This window comes from Theropithecus gelada, chromosome 6, assembly GCF_003255815.1.
Source record: "Theropithecus gelada isolate Dixy chromosome 6, Tgel_1.0, whole genome shotgun sequence".
NCBI classification, from domain to species: domain Eukaryota; kingdom Metazoa; phylum Chordata; class Mammalia; order Primates; family Cercopithecidae; genus Theropithecus; species Theropithecus gelada.
Genome location: NC_037673.1, coordinates 62,852,153 through 62,876,512, shown reverse-complemented (window position 1 = coordinate 62,876,512; position 24,360 = coordinate 62,852,153). Strand labels below are relative to the sequence as shown.

The window sequence follows — 24,360 nt, the reverse complement described above, 5'->3', positions numbered from 1 at the left end:
AAAAAAAAAAAAAGGCGGGGTGCAGTGGCTCACGACTGTAATTCCAGCACTTTGGGAGGCTGAGGCAGGTGGATCGCAAGGTCAGGACACCAAGACCATCCTGGCTAACACGGTGAAACCCCGTCTCTACTAAAAAAATACAAAACATTAGCTGGGCATGGTGGCGGGCGCCTGTAGTCCCAGCTACTCGGGAGGCTGAGGCAGGAGAATGGCGTGAACCCGGGAGGCAGAGCTTGCAGTGAGCTGAGATCACACCACTACACTCCAGCCTGGGTGACAGAGAGAGATCCCATCAAAAAAAAAAATAAAAAAAAAAAAATTCCAGATAGATTTCTTAACATAAATGCAATGGGAAATACTGTTATGTAAAAAAAATTTTTTTTTTTTTTTTGATACGGAGTCTCGCTCTGTCGCCCAGGCAGGAGTGCAGTGGTCCAATCTCAGCTCACTGCAAGCTCCGCCTCCTGGGTTTACGCCATTCTCCTGCCTCAGCCTCCCGAGTAGCTGGGACTACAGGCACCCGCCACCTCGCCCGGCTAGTTTTTTTGTATTTTTTAGTAGAGACGGGGTTTCATCGTGTTAGCCAGGATGGTCTCGATTCTCCTGACCTCGTGATCCGCCCGTCTCGGCCTCCCAAAGTGCTGGGATTAGAGGCTTGAGCCACCGCCCCGGCCGTGAAAAATTTTAAGTTGAATCAAAAACACTAAAACAATTACAAAGCAGAAACAAACTAGCATAAAATACTTGTAACAATACAAGAAAGTGGTTACATTTTAATACTTAATATGACAAAGGGTTCCCATAAGTTAATAAGCAAAACACCAATATATCACTGAAAACTTGAGAAAAGGAAAGCACAGTTAAATCACAGTACCATAACTGGCCAACAAAAATGTGAAAATGTTCAGCCTCACAAGTATTCAGAGAAACACATTAAAATAATGAGGTAATATTTTTCTGTTTATCAAGATTTGGCAAAAATTCTTTATAAGTGATCTCAGAATTGGTGAGGGTTTAGAGAAACTGTCTTTCTACACTGCTAGTGGTTGGAAGAAATTTGGAAAACAATCTTTTAGTAAAAGAATCTTAAAAATGCTTATATGTTCTCATAGTAAAACCACTTCAAATATTCCACGAGGACACATTAAGGTGTTCATCTCTGTGTTACTTTTAACAGTGAAAAACTGAAAATAAATATCCAACATTAAACAGAAAACACTGTACAATTGTGTTAGATGGAGTCATGTAAAAAAAAAATTTTTTTTTTTTTTTTTTTTTTTGAGGCAGGGTCCCACCATCACCCAGGCTGGAGAGCAGTGGCGTGATCATGGATCACTGCAGCCTTGATCTCCTGGGCTCAAGCGATCCTCCCACCTCAGTCTCCCAACTACCTGAGACTACAGGCATGCTCCACCACGTCCGGCTAATTTTTGTATTTTTTGTAAAGATGGGATTTCACCATGTTTTCCAGGCTGGTCTTGAGCTTCTGAGCTCAAGCGATCTGCCCACCTTAGCTTCCCAAATTATTGGAGATTATAGGCGTGAGCCACCACATCCGGCCCAAAAACTGTGTTTTCAAAAAATACTGTCTGATACATGTGAAAATGTTAATAGTGTATTTTAAAAAATAAAACTATGAACAATATGGCCAAAATTTTATAAAATATTAAATTATTTATACATAGTTATTTTACATATGTATGCAAAAAGACTAGAAAGAAATATAATAATATTTTAATAGTGGTTGGTTATATGGGGTGGTAACATTAGCAGGTAATTTAATTTCTTCTTTATACGTGTGCTGCCTGGTGCTGACTAAGTAAGGCAGGGGCTAGGAAGAGGACTGATCGAAGCACAATACCTGCCTTCAAAGTGCTCACAGTAAGAATAGCATAGCAAGGTAGAGGATCTAAAACTAGGTTTGGATTTGAGTTTTATGTCTTCTAAACTAGCTGCTTAATTGTACAAGTCTCATTTTCTGTAAAATGGAGATTTTACACATTTATTATCATTTCAATAAATACTGACTTCTGTTCTCTGCTAGATCCTTGGACTATAGCAGATATCATGGATCTCATACTTTAATGGGAAAGGCAGGCACTCAATAAGTAATTATAAGTATGAAACATTTTTTAAAATGATAAATGGTGGATGCTATAGAAGATACAAAAAGTGGTATTTAATCCAGTCTAGGAGGTTAGGAAAACTTCTTGAGGAAGTAGTGCTGAATCTGAGATATGAAAGAGAAGTAGAAATAAACTACATAAAATGCCATAGTATTCCTTTGTAAGGGAAGAATGCATTTCAATCTGGAGTCTGGAGATAAAAGAAGTCCAATATGACTGCAGGGTGGAGAGGGAGGGATGGGTGGTGATGGTAAGAACTACTGTGGCTGGTAAGAATTAGGTTGCAGAGAGCTTTGTAAAACATTTGCAAAGTCAGAATTTCCTAAGGACAATGGGAGATCATAGAAGAATTAAGTGACTTATACAAGATCACATAACAAATGATGAAGTTGAAATTTGAATTCTAGGAAGTCTGACTCCAAAGCCCAAAGAATATACACGAAAAAGTCCCTACAACAGAGCTTGTCACCAAAATTAACTGATTAAATAATAGCTAATATTATATACTTTCATGGGCACAAAGAGAAGAGCAAAAGTGGTAAAGCAGAGATGAAGAAGAGACAAATGAGAGATATTCAGGAGAATTAATAGGATTTTGTGAACTGATTGGATGTAGGGTTTCTAAAGGAGATGAAGAAGTCTAAAATTACTTCAGATGGCTAAAATTTTCATATTGCCCCTCAGACTGAAAGAAAAATAGAGCATTTACATTCAAATACATACACACGACAGGAATATGGAATTTGATTTTTTTTTCACAGTGTGCCTTATTTTGGTCCTATATTTCTGAGTTGTCAGGGTAGAGTGTATATACCTGGTTAAATACAAAACTGAAAAACTGAATTTAAAAATAAACACTATAACATCAGTTACTAGCATTTCAAAACACAATAAATATACTTTTAGAGTGCTATCTGGGTTTTAAACATTTTGCACAGCTTTTCATTTTTTAGAGATTGTAAATGTAAAAAAAATAAAACGAGATAAATGATGATAAATTGGATTTTTTCCCTACAAAACATACATTTGGTTTAAACTTTATTTCTGGTAAACATGTAAACATAGAACATAAAATTCCTTTTGAAGTAGGTTCCTACGCTTCATGGTGAATGAAAAGAAAGCAAAAATTTCAAATAAAGGCATATATAAGTAAAAACCTTTGAGACCTAATAAAACTAATCCTTACATGTGTGTTCCAATTTCCTTGACTTCATGATGTATGACATCATCAATACAACAATCCGGTTTAAGTTCAGCCACTGCAGCATTGGAGGCTGAAAGATTTAAACGCTGAGAACTTGTCTGAAGATCAGCCTTGAAAGAAAGTTAAAAAAAAAAAAAAAAGAATCCAAATGAGACTGGTTACCTACAGGGTGTGCATGGCTATGAGTGGAAAGAATAGGGGAATAAGAATAAGGAAAGAAGGATGAAAAGGGGAGCAACACTTTTCTGTGTAAACCTTTCTGTATAGCTCTGATGCTTAGAACCATGGCAATAGCACACTCCCGCACCAATAAATAAATAAATAAATAAATAAATAAAATCAGGCAGGAATTAGGGAGAATCCAAAATGGAATACAAACAGTAACAAATGAACCTAACTGTATTACAAATGAAGACCACAATTGCGCTATGGCAGAGGGAAGGGGAAAAGTGGAACTAACCTAAGTAAGTTTGGAAAACAAAATCTTAACTGTAATCTATGGCTAAAGACAAAAAGAATGGTACATAAATGTACTATAGCTACGACACATGTGTTTTTTCACTATTTTATATGTATACTAGGACAAAACAAAATACTACATTGTGGATTACAAGAGACAGGTTTCTCACCTTCAGAGAAAAAAAAACGGTACAAATAAGGAAAGCGGGGGAAGCTACAGTGAGTCTTTGGTGGTGGACTGGAATCTGAGGCACCAGTATGAACACATGGCTTTTAAATATATATTCAGATGGACTTCACTAAAACAAATACATATGCATGTATGTGCTAGTATATAACACTAAAAGATAAGTAATTGTCCAAAACAAAATTATATGTCAGAGACCAATTAGTTTATAAGATAACTAGAAAATGACATAAAAAGTCACCAACTAAGAAAGCACTACCTCGTCTAAAGTAGCACTTTCCGTCCACCCGATGATGCTCCATTATATTTCTTTTTTCTCCTTTTGAACATTTATCACTCTGTCTTAAAACTACCCTCCCTCCCTTATCTCAATTACTTTCTATCACATTCAACTTTTGCTTCCTTTGTAACATTTATCACAATCTATAATTACCTTATTTATGACTTTGTTTACATGTTTCTTTCTGTCTCCCCTACCAGAAAAGTCTATGGAGGCAGGAACCTCATCTTCTCTTGCTCACCACTATAGCACGGTGCCTGGCACATAGTAGGCAATTAATCAATATTTGTTGAATAATGAATGGATGAATTTATGATAAAACTTCCAAGGCAAAAAAAATTGAGGGAAAGCAAAGATCACATTAGGTCATGGGAATTAGTGGAGGTTTTTACATGAGAGCTAGGATTCTTTTAAGTTTTTGTTTCTTTTAAAAAACAGTTTTGCAGTTAATTCTAACCCAACAATCTTATGTTAGTCACTTTGAAATGTGCTATTTATTAGTGCTGTGTATTTTGTTATACTCAGTTATAAAACAATAGTAGCTCACATTTATTTGGTACCTATTATGTGCAAGGCCCTGTTCTAAGCATATTACTCATTTAATCCCCATATCCTGAAGGAGGTATTAGTATTATCCCCATTTCATAGACAATGAAACCAAGGCACAGAAAAGTAACAACTTTCCCAAGGTTTTACAAATCATAAGTAACAAAGCTAAGATTCAAAATTCTTTTTTTTTTTTTTTAAAAAGAGTTTCACTCTTCTTGCCCAGGCTGGAGTGCAATGGCATGATCTCAGCTGACTGCAACCTCAGCCTCCCAGGTTCAAGCAATTCTCCTGCCTCAGCCTCCCAAGTAGCTGGGATTACAGGCACCCATCATCATGTCTAGCTGATTTTTAATAGAGACGGAGTTTCACCATGTTGGCCAGGCTGGTCTGGAACTCCTGGCCTTAGGTGATCTGCCTGCCTCAGCCTCCCAAAGTGCTGAGATTACAGGCATAAGCCACCGCTCCCAGACCTAAAAATTCTTAAACATTTTTTTTTTTTTTGAGACGGAGTCTCGCTCTGTCACCCAGGTTGGAGTGCAGTGGCACTATCTTGGTTCACTGCAACCTCTACCTCCCAGGTTCAAGTGATTCTCCTGCCTCAGCCTCCCCAGTAGCTGGGATTACAGGCAAGTGTCACTAAGGCTGGCTAAATTTTGTATTTTTAGCAGAGACGGGGTTTCACCATCTTGGCTAGGCTGGTCTCAAACTTCTGGTCTCAAGTGATCTGCTGCCTCGGGCTCCCAAAGTGCTGGGAATACAGGCGTGAGCCACTGCACCCAGATATAAATTCTTAAACATTTTTGAAATTAGAAAAAAAAAGAAATAATTGAATCCATTGGCTTTCTGTTAAATATGTTTTCCTATGTGTCTTATGTGTCATTTTAATCATAACTGCGGCTTTTGATAAGTAGGATTTGAAAAGGCAGAGGAAAGAGGTTAGGGGGAACTCTAAGTAAGTTGAACAGAGCTAGCAAAATACCACCAGTGTGAAAGCTCCAGATGTCTTCAGAGGACACCAAGAGTTTGGTATAATTGGCCAGACATGGTGGCATGTTCCTGTAATCCCAGCTACTTGCGAGGCTGAGGCAGGAGAATCACTTGAACACAGGAGGTGGAGGTTGCAGACCCACATTGAAAGGGTCTACTTGGAATCAGGGAAATCACACCCAAAGACCAATTTTGAAACATACAGAAAAAAAATCACCAGGACCTCCAGGAAAAATCATGAAATAACTTACAAGGGAAGAGAATTAGACTGGCTTCAATCCTCTTAAAAACAACATACACAGCTGAGCAATAAAGGAGTAGCATTTTCAAAAAACATAAGGAAATAAAAATGTAAAGAAAAGATTTTAAATCTAGCCAAACTGAACTTCAAATATTGAAAAACACCTTTGAACAAGGGCTCAGAGAATATTGTACCCACAAAATCTTCCTGAGCAATCTACTTGAATATTTTTAATATTAAAAGCCACAATTCACAATGACTAACAATAATTATAAATATGCACGAAACAGCATAGTCTTTTTTGTTTTGTTTTTTGAGATGGAATCTTGCTTTGTCACCCAGGCTGGAGTGCAGTAGGGTGATGTCAGCTCACTGCAAGCTCTGCCTCCCAGGTTCACATCTTTCTCCTGCCTCAGCCTCCCGAGTAGCTGGGACTACAGGTGCCCGCTACCATGCCCAGCTAATTTTTGTATTTTTAGTAGAGGTGGGGTTTCACCGTGTTAGCCAGGATGGTCTAGATCTCCTGACCTTGTGATCCACCCACCTCGGCCTCCAAAAGTGCTGGGATTACAGGCGTGAGCCACCGCGCCCGGCCGAAACAGCATAGCCTTTATAAAGCAAAATATATGAGATTTTAGAAGATGTAAATAGAAATACACTAGTAATAAGAGACAAACATGCACTCTTAGTATAAGACAGATGAAGTTGACAATAAATAAAGATATAGAATCTAGCCCTAAATAACACAAATGATAAAACAGCTCTTATGAATATCTAAAGCATACACATTCTTCTCAAGTACACATAGAAAATTCATAAAAAATCAATATGGGGTCATAAGACATCATCAGTTAAGTTCCATAAGCTGAAATATTACAAGAACAACACTGATTGGAATGTAATAAAACTATAAATTGCGAACAACAATTAAAATAGAAAAAAAAAATAAACCTTTCCCCCTAAAAACCTTTTGCATTAAACAACCCTTGGGTAGAAGGTGAAATACAAATGAAATTACAGAATTCTTTAAAAAGTAATGACAAAAATATAAAAAAGGTTTTTAATTTGGGCAATTCTGCAAAGTATTTTCACACTTATTATCTTGTCTTAATGTAAGAATGGTGTTTGGGATGTTCAACACTGTTACTACCTCTTTATCATTGTACAGTAGGCATCAGCTCTTCCTTCCACCATCAATTTTTAATTTTTAATTTATTTTTTAATTTGGTCTCACTACATTGGGCAACAGAGTGAGATGCTGTCTCTAAAAAATAAAAAATAATTAGCCAGGTGTGGTGGTATGCAACTGCAGTTACAGCAACTCAGGAGGCTAAGATGGGAGGATTGCTTGAGCCTTGGAGGTAGAGGCTACAGTGAACTATGATTGCACCAGCCTGGGCAACAGAGTGAAACCTCACCTCTTAAAATCAAAAGTATTGAGAATAAAAATGCTATGCATTTGAATCTTCAGGATATAAAAAGCAGTGAATCACAGGAAAATTAACTTTTATCAATATAAATCAAAGAATCAAAATAAAATAATAAAATTCCTAGCTCAAAAATGGTAGAAAAATAAAGTAAATAAACAGAAGCATAATAAAAGAAATAAAAGCACAAATTAATAGAGAATGGAAACATATTGGATACAATAATTTTTTAAGTCTTGGATTTTTTTTTTTGAAGTTAAAATACACAAACCAAGAGCTAGCTAACTTAATCAAGAAAAAATCAAACCTAAGAAATGACCAGGGGAAAATATTGCAACAGAAGAAATTTTTTTTTTGTTTTTTTTTAGATGGAGTCTCACTCTGTCGCCCAGGCTGGAGTACAGTGGTGTGATCTCGGCTCACCGCAATCTCCACCTCCTGAGTTCAAGTGATTCTCCTGCCTCCCAAGAAGCTAGGATTACAGGCGCCTGTGACCACGTCCCGCTAATTTTTGTATTTTTAGTAGAGATGAGGTTTCACCATTTTGGCCAGGCTGGTCTCAAACTCCTGACCTCAGATGATCCACCTGCCTCGGCCTCCCAAAGTGCTGGGATTACAGGCATGAGCCACTGCACCCAGCCAACAGAAGACAATTTTAAGAGCCTACTTTACAGACCTCTATGCAGATAAATGTGAAAATCTATATGAAATGAAATGGATTATTTCCTAGAAAAAAACAGCTTAACAAAACTGACACCCTTAGAGGTGAACTGCTTAAACATACTAGTACCCATAGGGAAAAAAAAAAGAAAAAATGTTATCAGGGAGTTTCCCCATTTTAAAAAAGAAAAGAACTAGCTCATATGATTTTGCAGGGAATTCTATAAATCCTTCAAAGAATAGGTAATCTAAATGATCCACAGTTCTCTGTATTTGTTTTGTTTTGTTTTGTTTTCTCAGACAGGGTATTGCCCTGTTATCCAGGCTAGAATGCAGTGGCATAATCATAGCTTACTGCAGCCTCAAATTCATGAGTTCAAGTGATCCTCCTGCCTCAGCCTCCCAAGTAGCTAGGAATACAAGTATGTGCCACGATGGCCAGAGAATTTTTAAATTTTTTTTTTGTAGAGACTTTGATCATTATATTCCCCAGGTGAGTCCTGGGGAGCCTCCTGGATTCAAGGGCTCCTCCTGCCTTGGTCTCCCAAAGTGCTGGATTACAGCCATGAGCCACTAAGTTTAGCCTGATGCACATATTGTTCCAAAGCACCGAAAATATTGGAAAAATGTTCGAAATCTTTTATTAAGCAACCATATTACTGACACCTAAAACCTGATCAAAAGACAACACTCACACAAATACAGGTCAATATCATTCTGTGCTTCATAACCTATATCCTCTTAAGTGATTCTGATGTCACAATTAGCTTATCTGGCCAGGTGCGGTAACTCACATGTGTAATCCCAGCACTTTGGGAGGCTGAGGCGGGAGGATTGCTTGAGTTCAGGAGTTCAAGACCTGCTTGAGCAACATAGCGAGACCTTGTCTCTAAAAACTATTAAAAAATTAGACAGGGATAGTGTCACAACCCTGCAGTCCCAGTTACTCAGAAGGCTAAGGCAGTAGGATCCCTTGAGCCCGTGAGTTTGAGGCTACAGTGAGCTATGATCATGCTACTGCACTCCAGCTTGGGTGACAGTACTAGATGAACTAGAGACTGTCTCAAAAAAAAGTAAAAAGAAAAATAGCGTTTTATATATCATGAGTCTGAATGTCTAGTTGAGCCTAAGAAGACCCCTGGTGAGTACTGCACAGTACTACTAATTATTTTTATAAAAGTGAATAAAGGCATGAAATATAAAATCATGTTTTAGAACATGCATACTACTGCATTCTTTGATCTTTATAATAGTACTGACATCTTAAAGTATATGCCTTTGCTATTTTATTAATCTATCTTATAAAAATAAATTCAACATTTACTGAATTTACTGAATTGCCAGTGTTTACTGAATTGCCAAGAAATTCAGTATTTACAACGTAGAAAGACAAAAGTTATGTTCTCAAACTTTTGAAAATCAGATCTTTTAACAATCGAATGCAGAGGTTGGCAAACTTTTTCTCTGAAGTCATTAGCAAATATTTTAGATTTCGGAGGCCATACAATCTATGTTTCAACTATACAACTGCTGCGGTAGCTGGAAATCAGCCACAGATAATACATAAACAAATGAGTATGGCTGTGTGTCAATAAAACTTTATTTATGAACACTAACATTTGAATTTCTTTTTTGTTTGTTTGTTTGCAGAGGCGGTGCCTTGCAATGCTGTGTAGGTTGGGCTCAAACTCTTAGCCTGAAGCAATCTTCCTGCCTTGGATCCCAAAGCACTGGGATTATAGGCATGAGCCACCACACCTGGCCTGAAATTTGAATTTCATGTAATTTTCACATGTCACAAAATATTATTTTCAATAATTTGAAAATGTGAAAACCATTCTTAGTTCAAAAGCCTTATAAAAACAGACAATGGATGAAATTCGGTCTTTAGGCTATAGTTTGTCAACCCCTAATTTAATGAAAGGCAGAGACTCCATCTATATATGATAAACATATGTACGTGTATGCACAAATTTGCATCCAGTTTCTGGAAGTTGAGTCTGTTCTCTAACATCCTTGTTAACTTTAAAACTCTATGATCATTTTCGAACTCATTCTAATTAGAGGTCCTTTCTGGCAATACTCCAATTACCTGAACTCATCACTCTAAGACAGGTTTTACAACTTCTTCCCCACATACTGTGAATTTTCACCTTCTTTTCGCACTTATTCTTTTGAAGAAATTTCAAGTTGTTAGCTGAGTTAGCATATTCTATCTTTTAATCTCTACACTATTTCAAGGGTCTTCTAACTGTTCCATTTTCTACAAAGCATCCCATACAATGTGCTCATATCAGTCTTTCCAACACAAAGAGTGCTCAAAAGCCAACTGCCTGCTGTTTTTTATTTAATTTTTTTCAGAGACAGGGTCTTGTTCTGTAGTGCATGCTGGAGTGCCCAGGCAAAACTCACTGCAGCCTCAAACTCCTGGGTTTAAACAATCCTCCCGCTTCAGCTTCATAAGTAGCTGGGACCAATGATGTGTGCCAGCATGCTCAACTACTTTTTAAATTGTTTGTAGAGATGGGGGGTCTTGTTATGTTTCCCAGGCTGGTCTTGAACTCCTGGCCTCAAGCAATCCTTCTGCCAGAGCCTCCCAAATTGTTGGGATTCCAGGTATAAGCCACTGTGCTGGGCCTGGTTTTTTTACTTTAATTAATTAATTTTTTTGTCTGTTTTAACAAATAATTTTTCAAGAAAGGTTAAATAAAACCTTAGCCTGCTTTCAAGATGCTCTACTGTATGGCTACTGATATGGTTTGGCTCTGTGACCCCACCCAAATCTCATCTTGTAGCTCCTGTAATTCCCATGTATTGTGGGAGGGGCCTAGTGGGAGATAACTGAATCATGGGGGTGGGTCTTTCCTGTGCTATTCTCATGACAGTCAATAAGTCTCATGAGATCTGATGGTTTTATTTATTTTTATTTTTGGGGGGATGGAGTGTTGCTCTGTCACCCAGTCAGCCAGGAGTGCAGTGGCACAGTCTTGGCTGACTGCAACCTCAGTCTCCCAGGTTCAAGTGATCCTACTGCCTCAGCTTCCCAGGTAGCTGGGATTACAGGCACACGCCAACCCTCCTGGCTAATTTTTGTATTTTTAGTAGAAATGGTGTTTCACCACATTGGGCAGGATGGTCTTGAACTCCTGACCTCAAGTGATCCACCCACCTCAGCCTCCCAAAGTGCTGGGATTACAGGCATGAGTCACTACGACAGGCTGAGATCTGATGGTTTGAAAAACGGGAGTTTCCCCACACAAGCTCTCTCTCTTTGCCCGCTGCCATCCATGTGAGACATGACTTGCTCCTCCTTGCCTTCCGCCATGATTGTCCCCAGTCACATGGAACTGTAAGTCCATTAAACCTCTTTCTTTGGTAAATTGCCCAGTCTTGGGTATGACTTTATCAGCAGCATGAAAATAGACTAATACAGCTACTATTCCTCTGTACCACCTTACCTCCTCTTACCAAGTGAAATATGGTCCCTGTTAAAAGAACACATGTATATCGCTATGTCTCTGCCTCTGATTACCATGTCTCCCTTGCCTTGTTATCTGTATTCTTCCATTCTTTCAAGATCCTCTTCGCTTTCCCTCTCCCCTAAAAAACCTTCCTGATTGATATAATCTCCAGTGATCTTTCCTCCTCTATGTTTATGACATACATTAACAAATGCTAAACTGCTGTTTACCTTTGACTAGTACATTTTCTCACCCAAGCAATCACAAACCTTGTTGAATAGGAAAAATGGTTTCATGCCTAGCATAATACTTTATAACTTTAGGCATTCATTAGTGCTTGTTAATGACAATTAAAAATTATTGTATCAAACATGCATTTAATGAAGTGCCAACAACATAATAGATATAAAAAAACCTTTTTTCTTTTTCTTTCTTTTTTTTTTTATTTGAGATGGAGTCTAACTCTGTCACCCAGGCTGCAGTGCAGTGGCATGATCTTGGCTCACTGCAACCTTCACCTCCTGGGTTCAAGCCTTAGCCTCTCCTGCCTTAGCCTCTCCTGCCTTAGCCTGCCAAGTAGCTGGGACTGCCGGTGTGCACCACCACACCCAGCTCATTTTTGTATTTTTAGTAGAGATGGGGTTTCACCACGTTGGCCAGGCTGGTCTTGAACTTCTGACCTCAGGTGATCCACCTGCCTCAGCCTCCTAAACTGCTGGGATTACAGGTATGAGCTACCATGCCCAGCCTAAAAAAAACCTTTGTTAAAGAGTAAAATACATCCCAAGTAAGAATGTTACTTACTTTTACCAATATGTCTTTTACAACTTGATTGCTATCATTATGAACGCTGATATAACTGGAAAAGGTCTCTCCCAAAAATATATTCCTGTAAAATAAAACAAGTATTTATTTAGGCAGAAATCCATTCATGTTTCTTTTTTTTTTTTTTTTTGAGACTGAGTCTCGCTCTGTTGTCCAGGCTGGAGTGCAGTGGCGCGATCTTGGCTCACTGCAAGCTCCATCTCCCAGGTTCACCCCATTCTCCTGCCTCAGCCTCCCGAGTAGCTGAGACTACAGGTGCCTGCCACCATGCCCAGCTAATTTTTTGTACGTTTGGTAGAGATGGGGTTTCACCGTGTTAGTCATGATGGTCTCGATCTCCTGACTTTATGATCCGCCCGCCTCGGCCTCTCAGAGTGCTGGGATTACAGGCATGAGCCACCGCATCTGGCCCCATTCAGGTTTTACATTAGATATTCTGTGTGAGAATCACTAAGGACTTCAAATGGAGAAACATTTACTAAAGGATAGAAATCTGGTGAAATATTGTTTCAACATTCCTTTGTTCACACTAGGCCACTCATTCATTACCTAGTGCAAATCAAAATATGGATGTAATCTATAAAACATGATATATTTGGCCTTTACTGTACAAAATGCCAGCCTCACTAGAGATAAGACTCACTGAAATTAGATCTATGCTAAAGTCAGGATTTGTATTTGAATAGGTTAGAGAAAGCCAAGTTTCTATTCTTGCAATAACTTATTCCCTGAATCTAGAAGAGCTCTAAGTTATTGATATTGGGGTATTTTTACCAATTTATTTTATTTCCTAAGTTATCTGAATAAAAATCACCAGTGGTTTTATCTTACATAGTTTTATATTTTTTACAGTTTTTCAAGACGCTAGTCAATGACCACATTCTGTAAAACTATAAAAACAATCTGTAAAATTTCCTTCTGTCTCAAATTCTGTCTGTTACAAACAGAGTGGAACCAGAGGCTTCTACCTTATTATTAATCTAGAATAATAATACAGCTAAGAATAACAGAAAAAATAAATTTAGAGTTCCTAATTAGCTGACAAGTCTGATAACTCATTTTGGGAGAGGACTATGAGGCAAAAAACAGAGTGGCTTCTGAAAAAGACATTTACATTAGTAGTTAAAAGAGTATATGGCCATTAAAAATATAGTAAGATCTAAAGAAGAAAGTAAAAATTCTATTATCCTAGGAACCACTATCAACATTTTATTTTGGTATATATCTTTTTTTTAAAAAAACAGAAAGCCATAATCACATAGTATGATTTTTTAATAATCTTTTTGCCCCTCAAATGTATCATGTGCTAGGCGTGGTGGCTCATGCCTGTAATCCCAGCACTTTGGGAGGCTGAGGTGGGTGGATCACCTGAGATCAGGAGTTCAAGGTCAGCCTGGCTAACATAGCGAAACACGGTCTCTACTAAAAACACAAAAATTAGCCAGGGCAGTGTGTGCGCCTGTAGTCCTAGCTACTGGGGAGGCTGAGGCAGGAGAATGGCTTGAACCCAGTGGGTGGAGGCTACACTAAGCAGAGATGGCACCACTGCACTCCAGCCTGGGCAACAGTGCGAAACTCCATCTCAGAAAAAAAAAAAAAAAAAAAAAAAAAAAGGAAATGTATCATGAGCGTTTCCCCATCCCATAGTTCTTTTTTGAAAACATAATTTGTAGGCTTTACAAGGTTTCTTATGTGAATATGTCATTCTTACCCAAAATTTTGTGGTAAAGTCAGCATTTCTCCCAACATTAAAACTTCTGCACCATTAACAGTTGAAGGATCATCTCTCATCAGTTGGTTAAAGAGATCTCCTGAATGAAGAGAAAAACATAAAATTCTAACATCTACCTTTTAAATAACTTTTTCTTACATAAAGAACTAGGAGAGATATTTTAAAAAACAACCTCTTGACAAAAATGATATTTAAAAAGTCTAACTTCTAGATTTTAATACAACAAATCATGTCAAAAAAATTCTGATCTCACAGGGAATGGACACTTTAGAAACAAAGAAAAATGTACGTCATGAGATAGAAAATATACTAGAGAAAGCCCCAACAATTCTAAACAAAGGGAATGCTAATATATACATTGACGCAACACTTGAGGATGAAGGCAATTTTAATAGTATTATGAATATGAATGTATCTTAAACTGTAAGTCTCATATTGCCATATGATATCAACATAATTTGGACTTGCAGAGTATAAGTAACACCTGTTACTCAGATGGCCACCTTTCACATGATACAAAAATAGGCAACAAAGAATCCAGCAAATGGTTAGCATAAAATTCACAGGGCTAGGCTTAGTCCAAGTTAATGTAGGCAATTCAGGTTTCAACTTTTCCCTAGGTGCAAATAGAGGAAAGCATGTGCCATACCAGGTAAGTCTTTCTCTTCACATGTTACTGGGATATTGGTGAATAAAGTAGGCTTAGTCAGCCGCATCACTGTGAAGTAAAAAAGTAAAAGAAAACAAAACATTAATACTGCTTAGGGTTAATATTCTCAAGTCTAGTGTATGATATTCATCCATTTTATACTAACATAAAATATAACCTAAATACTTCTTAAACATAATACTACATACTTCCTAAGGTTATCACATATCAGTGATTTATTAAGAATTTTAATGTTACAAAAGAATCTTATATAAGAACCATTTACAACTTATGAATTATAAAAAGTAAATATAAATACAATATACATTCATTATAGAAAAACTGGAAATAAAATTTTTAAAGCTTAAAGAATATTAGGAGCAAAAGGCTTTAAAAAGTCTAAGTGACTTCGCTGTAAACAATATCAACAAAATATTAACATTGGAAGCTCAATAAGTGTTTTTTTGTTTGTTTGTTTGGAGACAGAGCCTTACTCTGTCACCCAGGCTGGAGTGTAGTGGTGCAATCTTGGCTCACTGCAACCTCTGCCACCCAGGTTCAAGCAATTCTCCTGCCTCAGCCTCCCAAGTAGTTGGGATTACAGGAATGCACCACCATGCCTGGTTATTACTATTATTTTTTGTAGTTTTAATAGAGACGGGGTATCCCCATGTTGGCCAGGCTGGTCTCGAACTCCTGACCTCGAGTGATCTGCCTACCTTGGCCTCCCAAAGTGCTGGGATTACAGGCATGAGCCACCACGCCCACCCAAGTGTTTCTTTAAGTAATATTAATTCTGTGTAGAAATTATAAAAATGTCAGTTAACATATAGGTTTATATAATTCTAACCAAAACTAAGATTTATTTTTGCAACATGATAGAATGTGTCTAAAGTTTATCTAAAGAAACAAATAGATGAAAATAAGCTAAGGAAATTAACGGAGGAAAAAAGAGGAAGAACTGAATTTACTATATATTATAACATATTTAAATCCATAATCAACTAATCGGCTTATTAAGACCATACCGATATATTAGTTTTTCGAAAAAAAGATAGGATATATAAAGAAACAGCTGGGAGTGGCTGGGCACGGTGGCTCACACCTGTAATCCCAGCACTTTTGGAGGCCGAGGTGGGCGGATCACGAGGTCAGGGGATCGAGACCATCCTGGCTAACACGGTGAAACCCCGTCTCTACTAAAAATACAAAAAATTAGATGGGTGTGGTGGCGGGCACTTGTAGTCCCAGCTACTCAGGAGGCTGAGGCAGGAGAATGGCGTGAACCCGGGAGGCGGAGGCTGCAGTGAGCTGAGATCGCGGCACTGCACTCCAGCCCAGACGACAGAGCAAGACTCCATCTCAAAAAAAAGAAAAAGAAAAAGAAAAAGAAATAGTTGGGAGAGAGATTTTAAAAAAACAACGTCTTGACCAAAAAAAAAAAAAAAAAATCAATTAAGGGATTAAAAGTTAAAAAATCAATTAGTAAAAGGATTTTTCATTATAAGGCACAAAGACAAATGGTTATTAGCTATCTGGAAAAATAAAATTTAACTAAAAAATTCATTTTAAATATAAATTAAACAAACAAAAATTAAGCCACAGAAAAGTAAAAAAAATTGAAATAGAATATTAAATATAATCTAATGAGAGTAAACACTCTATAATTTTTTTAAAAATCTTTTTCAGTTTCTTCTAGAGTGTCATTTGACCACATCAAAATAAAAACAAAAACATAAAATTTAAAAATCATAAAAATTTGTAAAAATTTTCAGAAAATGAATCACAGAGGGCTAGTTCATTATCAAGTCTGGCCGGGCGCGGTGGCTCATGCCCATAATCCCAGCACTTTGGGAGTGCCAAGGCAGGTGGATCACGAGGTCAGGAGATCGAGATCATCCTGGCTAACATGGTGAAACTCTGTCTCTACTAAACAAAAATTAGCCGGGCGTGGTGGCGGGCGCCAGTAGTCCCAGCTACTCGGGAGGCTGAGGCAGGAGAATGGGGTGAATCCAGGAGGTAGAGCTTGCAGTGAGCCAAGATGGCACCAACTGCACTCTAGCCTGGGCAACAGAGCAAGATTCCATCTCAAAAAAAAAATATATATATATATATTCCTTCAAATCAAAGCCAAAATACTATAAAGACTATAGACCTACATGGTCAATTCAGAATATAAGTAGCGTTCTAGCATATGTAAAAATGCACCGCCCAACTACTAATTAACCAACTATGGTATTCATATCAAATTTAGTGGCTTTCTCATTCTGGTTTCAGCTTAAATGTCATCTTTTTCAGAAAAAAAGTTAACAGGTCATTCTGTTTCTCTCATGGTACCTTGACTCCTTTCCAAACTCCATGAGGTCTAGGCTCTTATGTACTACGTTCAGTTTTGTAGCATCCGTATTTGGTGTAGGTTCTGCTATTCAGATCTTCCCTGAATAAAATAATGAGCACTTCATGAAAGTCCCTAAATAACTGACATTATTTTGAAAGTGTAAGTTTCAGAAACTGAGGCCAATAATAACCTGCTATATTAAGCAGCTGGCTTTTGAAATACTCAACAAATGCTACCCTTAAAATTTCTGAAGTTACTTTGTATAGCTAGCATTTACTGAGCATTTACTAGCGCCAGGCATTATGCTAAATATTTTACAAGCTGAACACATTTAATTCTCATGAGTACTCTCTAAATTGGTATTACATTAATCCCAATATACAGATAGGGCATTGACAATGCCTGTAGAGGGTAATTTGCATACAAAGGACTATATTAGTAGATAAGTGGTAGAATCTAGATTTGAACCCTGGTGATTTCACTCTGTTAAAAAATAATTCTCTATAATAATTATTAATTATAAGCCTACAGCCATAAACCTGGAATGTCATGCCTTACCAGAAATATCCCATGAAATTTCAAAGTAGGAATCTATTCCAAAAAGAGTATCAATCAGCTACAGATGAATATGGGGAGGTGTTTCCAACCTTCACTCTTATTTTTAACTAAGAAAACAGATTAAAAAGTGCCCTGAAAACAGATAAAAAGGTGCCCTTGAAAGTGATACAGAGGAGGCAGTTTCTCCCACAGCTAAAATCACTTATTTTTTTTGAGACAGGGTCTCACTTTGTTACCCAGGTTGGACTACAGTGGTATGATCATGGATGACTGCAGTCTTGACCTCCTGAGCTCAAGTGATCCTCCTGCCTCAGACGCACCCCTTCCCCCTGCCCACCAAGAGGCTGGGACTACTGTCACATGCTACCATGCCTGGTTAACTTCTGTATTTTTTGTGGAGACGGGGTTTTACTATGTTGCCCAGGCTGGTAAGTTCACTTTTAGTACTAGTTGGTGTTTTCTATTTCTTCCCCATTATTATTTTCATTTCATTAGAAAAGAAATCTGAATAAAGAGAAAATACAGTCTCAAGGGAATCCTAAAACGTATTTTTTTTTTTTTTTTAGTGCCCCGGAGTTCACCCAAACGTGTAGCTAACATATTTGCTTATTATAGGTTCAAATTTCTATTATAAACAAAAGTCCTATAAAGCTTAGTTTTTCATGATTCCTGTAGTTTGCAGGCGATGAGATGGTGGGTAAAAAATGATCCTCCATTAAAAATAAAGCGATTCCAAACTGGTATTAAAAGCAACTTTTTTCTTCATATTTTCAGATTATGGCCTTTGCGGCAACACAGATGCAACTGCAGGCCATTATCCTAAGCCAATTTACGCAGGAACAGAAAACCAAATACCACGTATTCTCATAAGTGAGAGATAAACAATGAGTATACATGGACACAAAGAAGAGAACAATAGACACTGAGGCCTATTTGAGGGTGGAAGGTGACAGGGGGATGAGGACTAAAAAAATACCTATTGGGTATTATGCTGATTACCTGGGTGACAAAACTATTTGTACACCAAACCCCTGTGGCACACAATTTACCCATATCACAAATCTGCACATGTACCCCTTGAACCCAAAATAAAAGTTAGAAAGAAAAACAAAATCAGTGGACTTCCATTTTAAGCAACCTCAGCCATCTCAGGCTATGAAGAATCCCTCTGAAGGGAACATTTACCATGCATTACCAAGCTCCTACCATGATAGGCACTGTGCTTCAAGGTAAACATGTCTATATTCCTAGTAAGTGCACCCTTATTTTTCTTAGGGAGCTGGTGTGTTTAATAGTAGTAACGACATGTAAGCTGCATGAGGGCAAGGTCCATGTCTGTCTCCTTCCCCAATATATCCTAGCACCTAGTGCAAAGTAGGCATTTAAATATGTTAAACAAATATATGTGCTTGTACAAAACTTTTATTGTTTTAATCCCTTTGAGCATTTTTATGAGGTGATGTGTAAAGCCAATTACAAGATTATGCTTATGGGGAACCTACAATGACTCTAATCATCAGCCAAGTAATAATTAGCACTATCATAAATACTGAATTATCTGTATTAGAAGAAATAGACAATAGTTTGATCCCTTATTCAACATTTGATACTTTCCTTCAAAACAGTTTATAGTCTTAAAGATACATTATAGTTTTAGGCGAAGTATACATTTTGTATCTTTGTTTGAAAACAGCCTATCAATTATTATTACATATATTTGGAAACATCATAATGAATCTAGACTGGTCTCCCACTTTGAACTACATTCATGCCACATAAATAGCATTCCAAAGAGAATTGTTTTGAGTTTTATTTTTTAAAAAATTACACTTGAGGTGAGTAAAGAAAAAACTACAGTAAAATTAGATTTTAGAGATTAACCAAAATCCAAACTATACAACTTAATTCATAAGACTAATTCAATCACAGTTTGTAACAAAACGAAAGGCACAGAACATTTTTACCTTCATATTCAGTGTAAACAATAATTTATCACATTTAAAAGAAGGCTGCTAATAAGTAGAACTCAGAAAGTTCTTGACTTAATTGACAAGCCTAGGAATTCTAAAAAGCCACTAAAAATTTAAAAATCTGTAAAAATTATTTCATCTATTTCAATCCATATTCATTTCATTCAGAATATTCTTTTTGACAATCAGTGGAATTTATTACATACTAAAAATAACACCATGTTTATGCACAAATAAATTAATTTTTCCAGAAAGAGCTAATCTTCCTTTAAGGAGACTTCCCACATATTCACAATACATAATATCACAGAACACCCATATTTGGCCTAAATGCCTCTGAATTGTAGCATTACAAGATGGAAGTTCATTGTGCCTAATAATTTGATTGAGTTTTGTCCAAATGTCTTCCAGAGTTTGGCTGTTACAAATAGTGTGTTCTATTATCCATCTTGCTCTATAAAGTGAGTGTAAATTTAGTGCCTTTAAACTATCTTGCAATTTTTTAGACAAAGGAGAAACTTTTTCAGTACAATTATTGCTGGGAAGGGAAATACTCCAAGATCTCCTGTTGTGCTGTTTTCCCTTCTCTGATTGTTTACCCAGATTTCCAGAATTAGTCTGTTCCTTCAATGCGTGTGACGAGGTTAAATGCTGCTTTTTCAACCAAGGTTGAAACTCCAATAGATCTACTGTGCAATCATAATTGTGTGACTTAGCATCATGTTCTGAAATGGTTAAGTACTGTTTCACATCTTCGGCTGCCTCTCGAGAAATCACAGGTGGTGATCTTTTAGGTCTGAGTGGAAGCTTGGACCCATCATATGGAAACCAAGGTATAAATCTTGATAGCGGACGAGTAGGAAAGTCTTGAATTGCTTTTTCCACAATTTTTGGCAGTTGTGTGGGATCACTCTCATATGGTCGATAATGTAATATTACTTCTGTAGTCATTCTGCAGTAATCCAGTTACTCTTAGTGATGAGAAAAATTTCTTAGCTGAACTCCTCAGAGCTAGAATGTAAATTTATCATTGCAAGATTGTCTCTCTTGCCAAATCAGAGGGAAACAGGACCTAAAGTAGAAGTATTGCAAAGAATAAGATATGGTAGGGATATTCTGCCTACCAATATGCAGGGAGAAAAGGAAAAACAAAAACCAAAAACCAATCCCAATGTGGTATTTTACCAAAGTCCTTTTGGTAAATGTGAATGTAATCTACAAACCTGAAAATTCTTTCTCTTACCAAAATAAGGAATCTAAATTAGATGCCCTATAAAATCACTTCCAGCCTAAAAATGCTAGTAGTCAACATGTTTAACTCAACAGATATAAAGGACTTGGAAGTATCAATATTACTATATTAAGTAATAATAGTCTTAAAACTTTAGCAGAAACAAAGAGTAAATGAATCTTAAAATATTGTTTTCATATGAAGAAAATTAACAAAAAATGTAATATTTAAAAATTTGAGGCAACTAAATTGAGGACAATAAAATCACTGTAAATTCTAATCCAACATGGTAAAAACCTGTCTCTACTCAAAATACAAAAAAAAAATTAGCGGAGTGTGGTGGTGCATGCCTGTAGTCCCAGCTACTAGGGAAGCTGAGGCAGGAGAATACCCTGAACCTGAGAGCCAGAGGTTGCAGTGAGCTGAGATCGTGCCACTCAGCCTGGGCGACAGAGCAAGACTTCATCTCATTAAAAAGAAAAAAAAGAAAAAAAAAAAAATTCTAATCTGTCTGGAAGAAAAGTAATCATTTTATACTTAAAATTATATAGATCTGCCAGGTGTGGTGGCTCACCTGTAATCCCAGCACTTTATGGGGGCCAAGGTGGGCAGATCACGAGGTCAGGAGTTTGAGACCAGCCTGGCCAACATGGTGAAACCCCATCTCTACTAAAAATACAAAAAACAGCCGGCCGCGGTGGCCTGTGCCTGTAATCCCAGCTACTCGGGAGGCTAAGGCAGGAGAATCACTTGAACCCGGGAGGTGGAGGTTTGCAGTGAACTGCGATCGCACCACTGCACTCCCATTGCACTCCAGCCTGGGTGACAGGGTAAGACTCTGTCTCAAAAAAAAAAATTATATGGATTCCACCAAACAAATATATAGATAGAATATTTGATGATTTCATGTCATTCTCTACAGTAAAAACTAAAACCATGCATATGGTTTAACTTTGCTAATATGGTTTAACCAGGCTAAGAACCAGTCTTGTGACACTGTCTTCTCCTCATAACCCAGGCAATTAAACAGCATGGGGACCCTAATACCATGGCTTTTGAATTCCAATTTGGAGGAGAACAAGAAGTCTAGACTCCTATTTTTTTCTCTTAGAGCACAGAAGTCCTCAAGTTGCCCCAAATCAAGTCACTGATAATAAATTCCAGCATATGGTACATAGGCTTAAGAATGGAGCCTTCCAATATCTGCAAGTTAGGCTTCCTAATCAGACCCAAAGCTGTAAGAGCCATAAAACAGGCTTTTTCATATCTTAACTGCAGAAAAAAATAAGTTGAATCACTTCTCCCCCAAAATCATTAGAGAATTACTTGATGAGGGTTCTCCCACTGCTAGGATAACCATGAGTATGGACTCTTGTCATGATGTCACAATAGAATCACTGTCCGATTCTAGAGTCAGAAGAATAACTAATTTCATGATTCTTTTTACCTACTGATACTGCCCACTAACAGATCTGACAACTCTCAAATTCATAAATAATTGTGATCTTTAGCATCCATAATTTTAAATACGGATCTAAATGTTATCACATATTCTTTCAAGAATAATGCACTCATGTTTTTCTTCCCTGTTCCTTACACTTTCACATTGTAAAATATGGCATCGAGTAATTCTCTTGTCTAAAGTCAATCAGTGTTATACTCAAGAGAGAATTTTTTTTTTTTTTTGAGACAGATTCTCACTCTGTCACCCAGGCTGGAGTGCAGAGGTACGATCTTGGCTTACAGCAACCTTCACCTCCAGAGTTCAAGTGATTCTTGTGCCTCAGCCTCCTGAGTAGCTGGGACCACTGGTGCACACCATCACGCCTGGCATTTTTGTATTTTCAGCAGAGATGGGGTTTCATAATATTGGCTAGACTGGTCTCGAACTCTTGAACTCAAGTGATCAGCCACCTCACCCAACCAAGAATAACAAAATATTATCTTTAACATTTTACATATTAAAAGATAAAGTGAACCTAAAGACCACTTAAATTGATACATTTGGCATCCAGCATCAGTAAATCGAAATGCTGTGAAAACTGTTGATCAACTAGAACAATGGGTTAACTAGAAGATGGTACCAAAGAGGTTTAATAAAGTTGAAACTATCAATTTTAAAGCACTTACCAGTTTAGGCTGTTTATTCTTTTTTTTTTTTTTTTTTTTTTGAGACAGGGTCTCACTCTGTCACCCAGGCTGGAGTGCAATGGCACAATCTCAGCTTACTGCAGCTTCTGCCTCCTAGGTTAAAGCGATTCTCCTGCCTCAGTCTCCCGAGTAGCTGGGATTACAGATGTCCACCACCATACCTGGCTAATTTTCGTATTTTTAGTATAGACGAGTTTTCACCATGTTGGCCAGGCTGGTCTCAAATTCCTGACCTCAAGTGATCTGCCAGCCTCGGCCTCCCAAAGTGCTATTACAGGCGTGAGCCACCACGCCTGGCTTAGGTTGCTGAAATATTCTTTCTTAGGTATCCTTTATTTTGGAAAACAAAGAATAACAGAAAACTAAAAATTCTCAGTGGCAGTCTCTGTATCACTGGAATTTAACTTTTTGTTTGTTTGTTTTATGAGACGGAGTCTCTGGCTCTGTCACCTAGGCTAGGGTGCGATCTCAGGTCACTGTAAGCTCCACCTCCCGGGTTGACTCCATTCTCCTGCCTCAGCCTCCCTAGTAGCTGGGACTACAGGCGCCTGTCACCAAGCCAGGCTAATTTTTTGTATTTTTAGTAGAGACGGGGTTTCACAGTGTTAGCCAGGATGGTCTCGATCTCCTGACCTCGTGATCACCTGCCTCGGCCTCCCAAAGTGCTGGGGTTACAGGCATGAGCCACCGCGCCCAGCTGGAATTTAACTGTTTTTAATAGCTTCTAATTTGTATAAATCACACGTAGCAGCTAATAGAACTGTTCCAAATTCCCATCAGAGTAGTTGGTAGAGGAATTATTTCTGAGAATGCCGTTTCATTCATTAGGAGGCAACATGAACTCTTGGAAAGAGAGAGGTAGGCCTTGCGTTGAAACACTGCCTCAATCACTTACTAGCTATGTGATCTTGGAAAAGTTGCTTAAACTCTGAGAATTAATATTTACTCCACATACTTGAAGTGAGATCGCGAGATAAAGAACATGACAATTAGTTGCTTTTCTTATTTTCCCTCTTCTCCACGAGTAACAATCCATTTTAGTCTCCATTTTAGCCTAGATCATTTGCTCAGGTTAAGCTTAGAGGTCCCATCACTGTATAACTTAACATTACAAAGTTCCACGGTAAGAGACAATCTCGCTAACACAGGCATCATTATATGAGACTGATGAGCTTCTAGAATGTCTGATGGCTACATCATAATGGGAAGGATGTGTTCCTCAAAATGGATGCCACAAGTAAAATAAGTGCAATTCAATTGAACCCAAATGTTTATTGAGCATTTCCTCAGCTCATTCAATAAGTCATTGTTAACCCCGTGTTAGA

At 37.6% G+C, this 24,360-nt stretch overlaps 2 protein-coding genes across 7 annotated transcripts in view; both read right to left on the bottom strand.

The window, feature by feature from the left end:
• Positions 1-24,360, bottom strand: part of TRAPPC13 (trafficking protein particle complex 13) — a 42,087-nt gene that overhangs the window by 16,589 nt on the left and 1,138 nt on the right. For 4 of the 6 annotated variants that reach the window (XM_025388631.1, XM_025388632.1, XM_025388634.1 and 1 more), the window contains exons 2-5: positions 14,788-14,856; positions 14,118-14,217; positions 12,386-12,470; positions 3,313-3,440 (exon numbers count right to left, since the gene is read on the bottom strand). In XM_025388631.1, the coding sequence (XP_025244416.1) occupies positions 3,313-3,440; positions 12,386-12,470; positions 14,118-14,217; positions 14,788-14,856 (382 nt within the window). Of the gene's footprint in view, positions 1-3,312; positions 3,441-12,385; positions 12,471-14,117; positions 14,218-14,787; positions 14,857-15,227; positions 15,247-24,360 lie in introns of those variants that run through there. The other 2 variants (XM_025388636.1, XM_025388637.1) reach the window with 1 other exon arrangement.
• LOC112626515 (shieldin complex subunit 3) lies at positions 19,479-24,188 on the bottom strand. Its single transcript, XM_025388639.1, has 2 exons — positions 23,991-24,188; positions 19,479-20,725 (listed from the first exon to the last, which is right to left on the bottom strand). The coding sequence occupies exon 2, from the start codon at positions 20,602-20,604 to the stop codon at positions 19,852-19,854; it is 753 nt and encodes a 250-aa protein (XP_025244424.1). The 5' UTR covers positions 20,605-20,725; positions 23,991-24,188; the 3' UTR covers positions 19,479-19,851.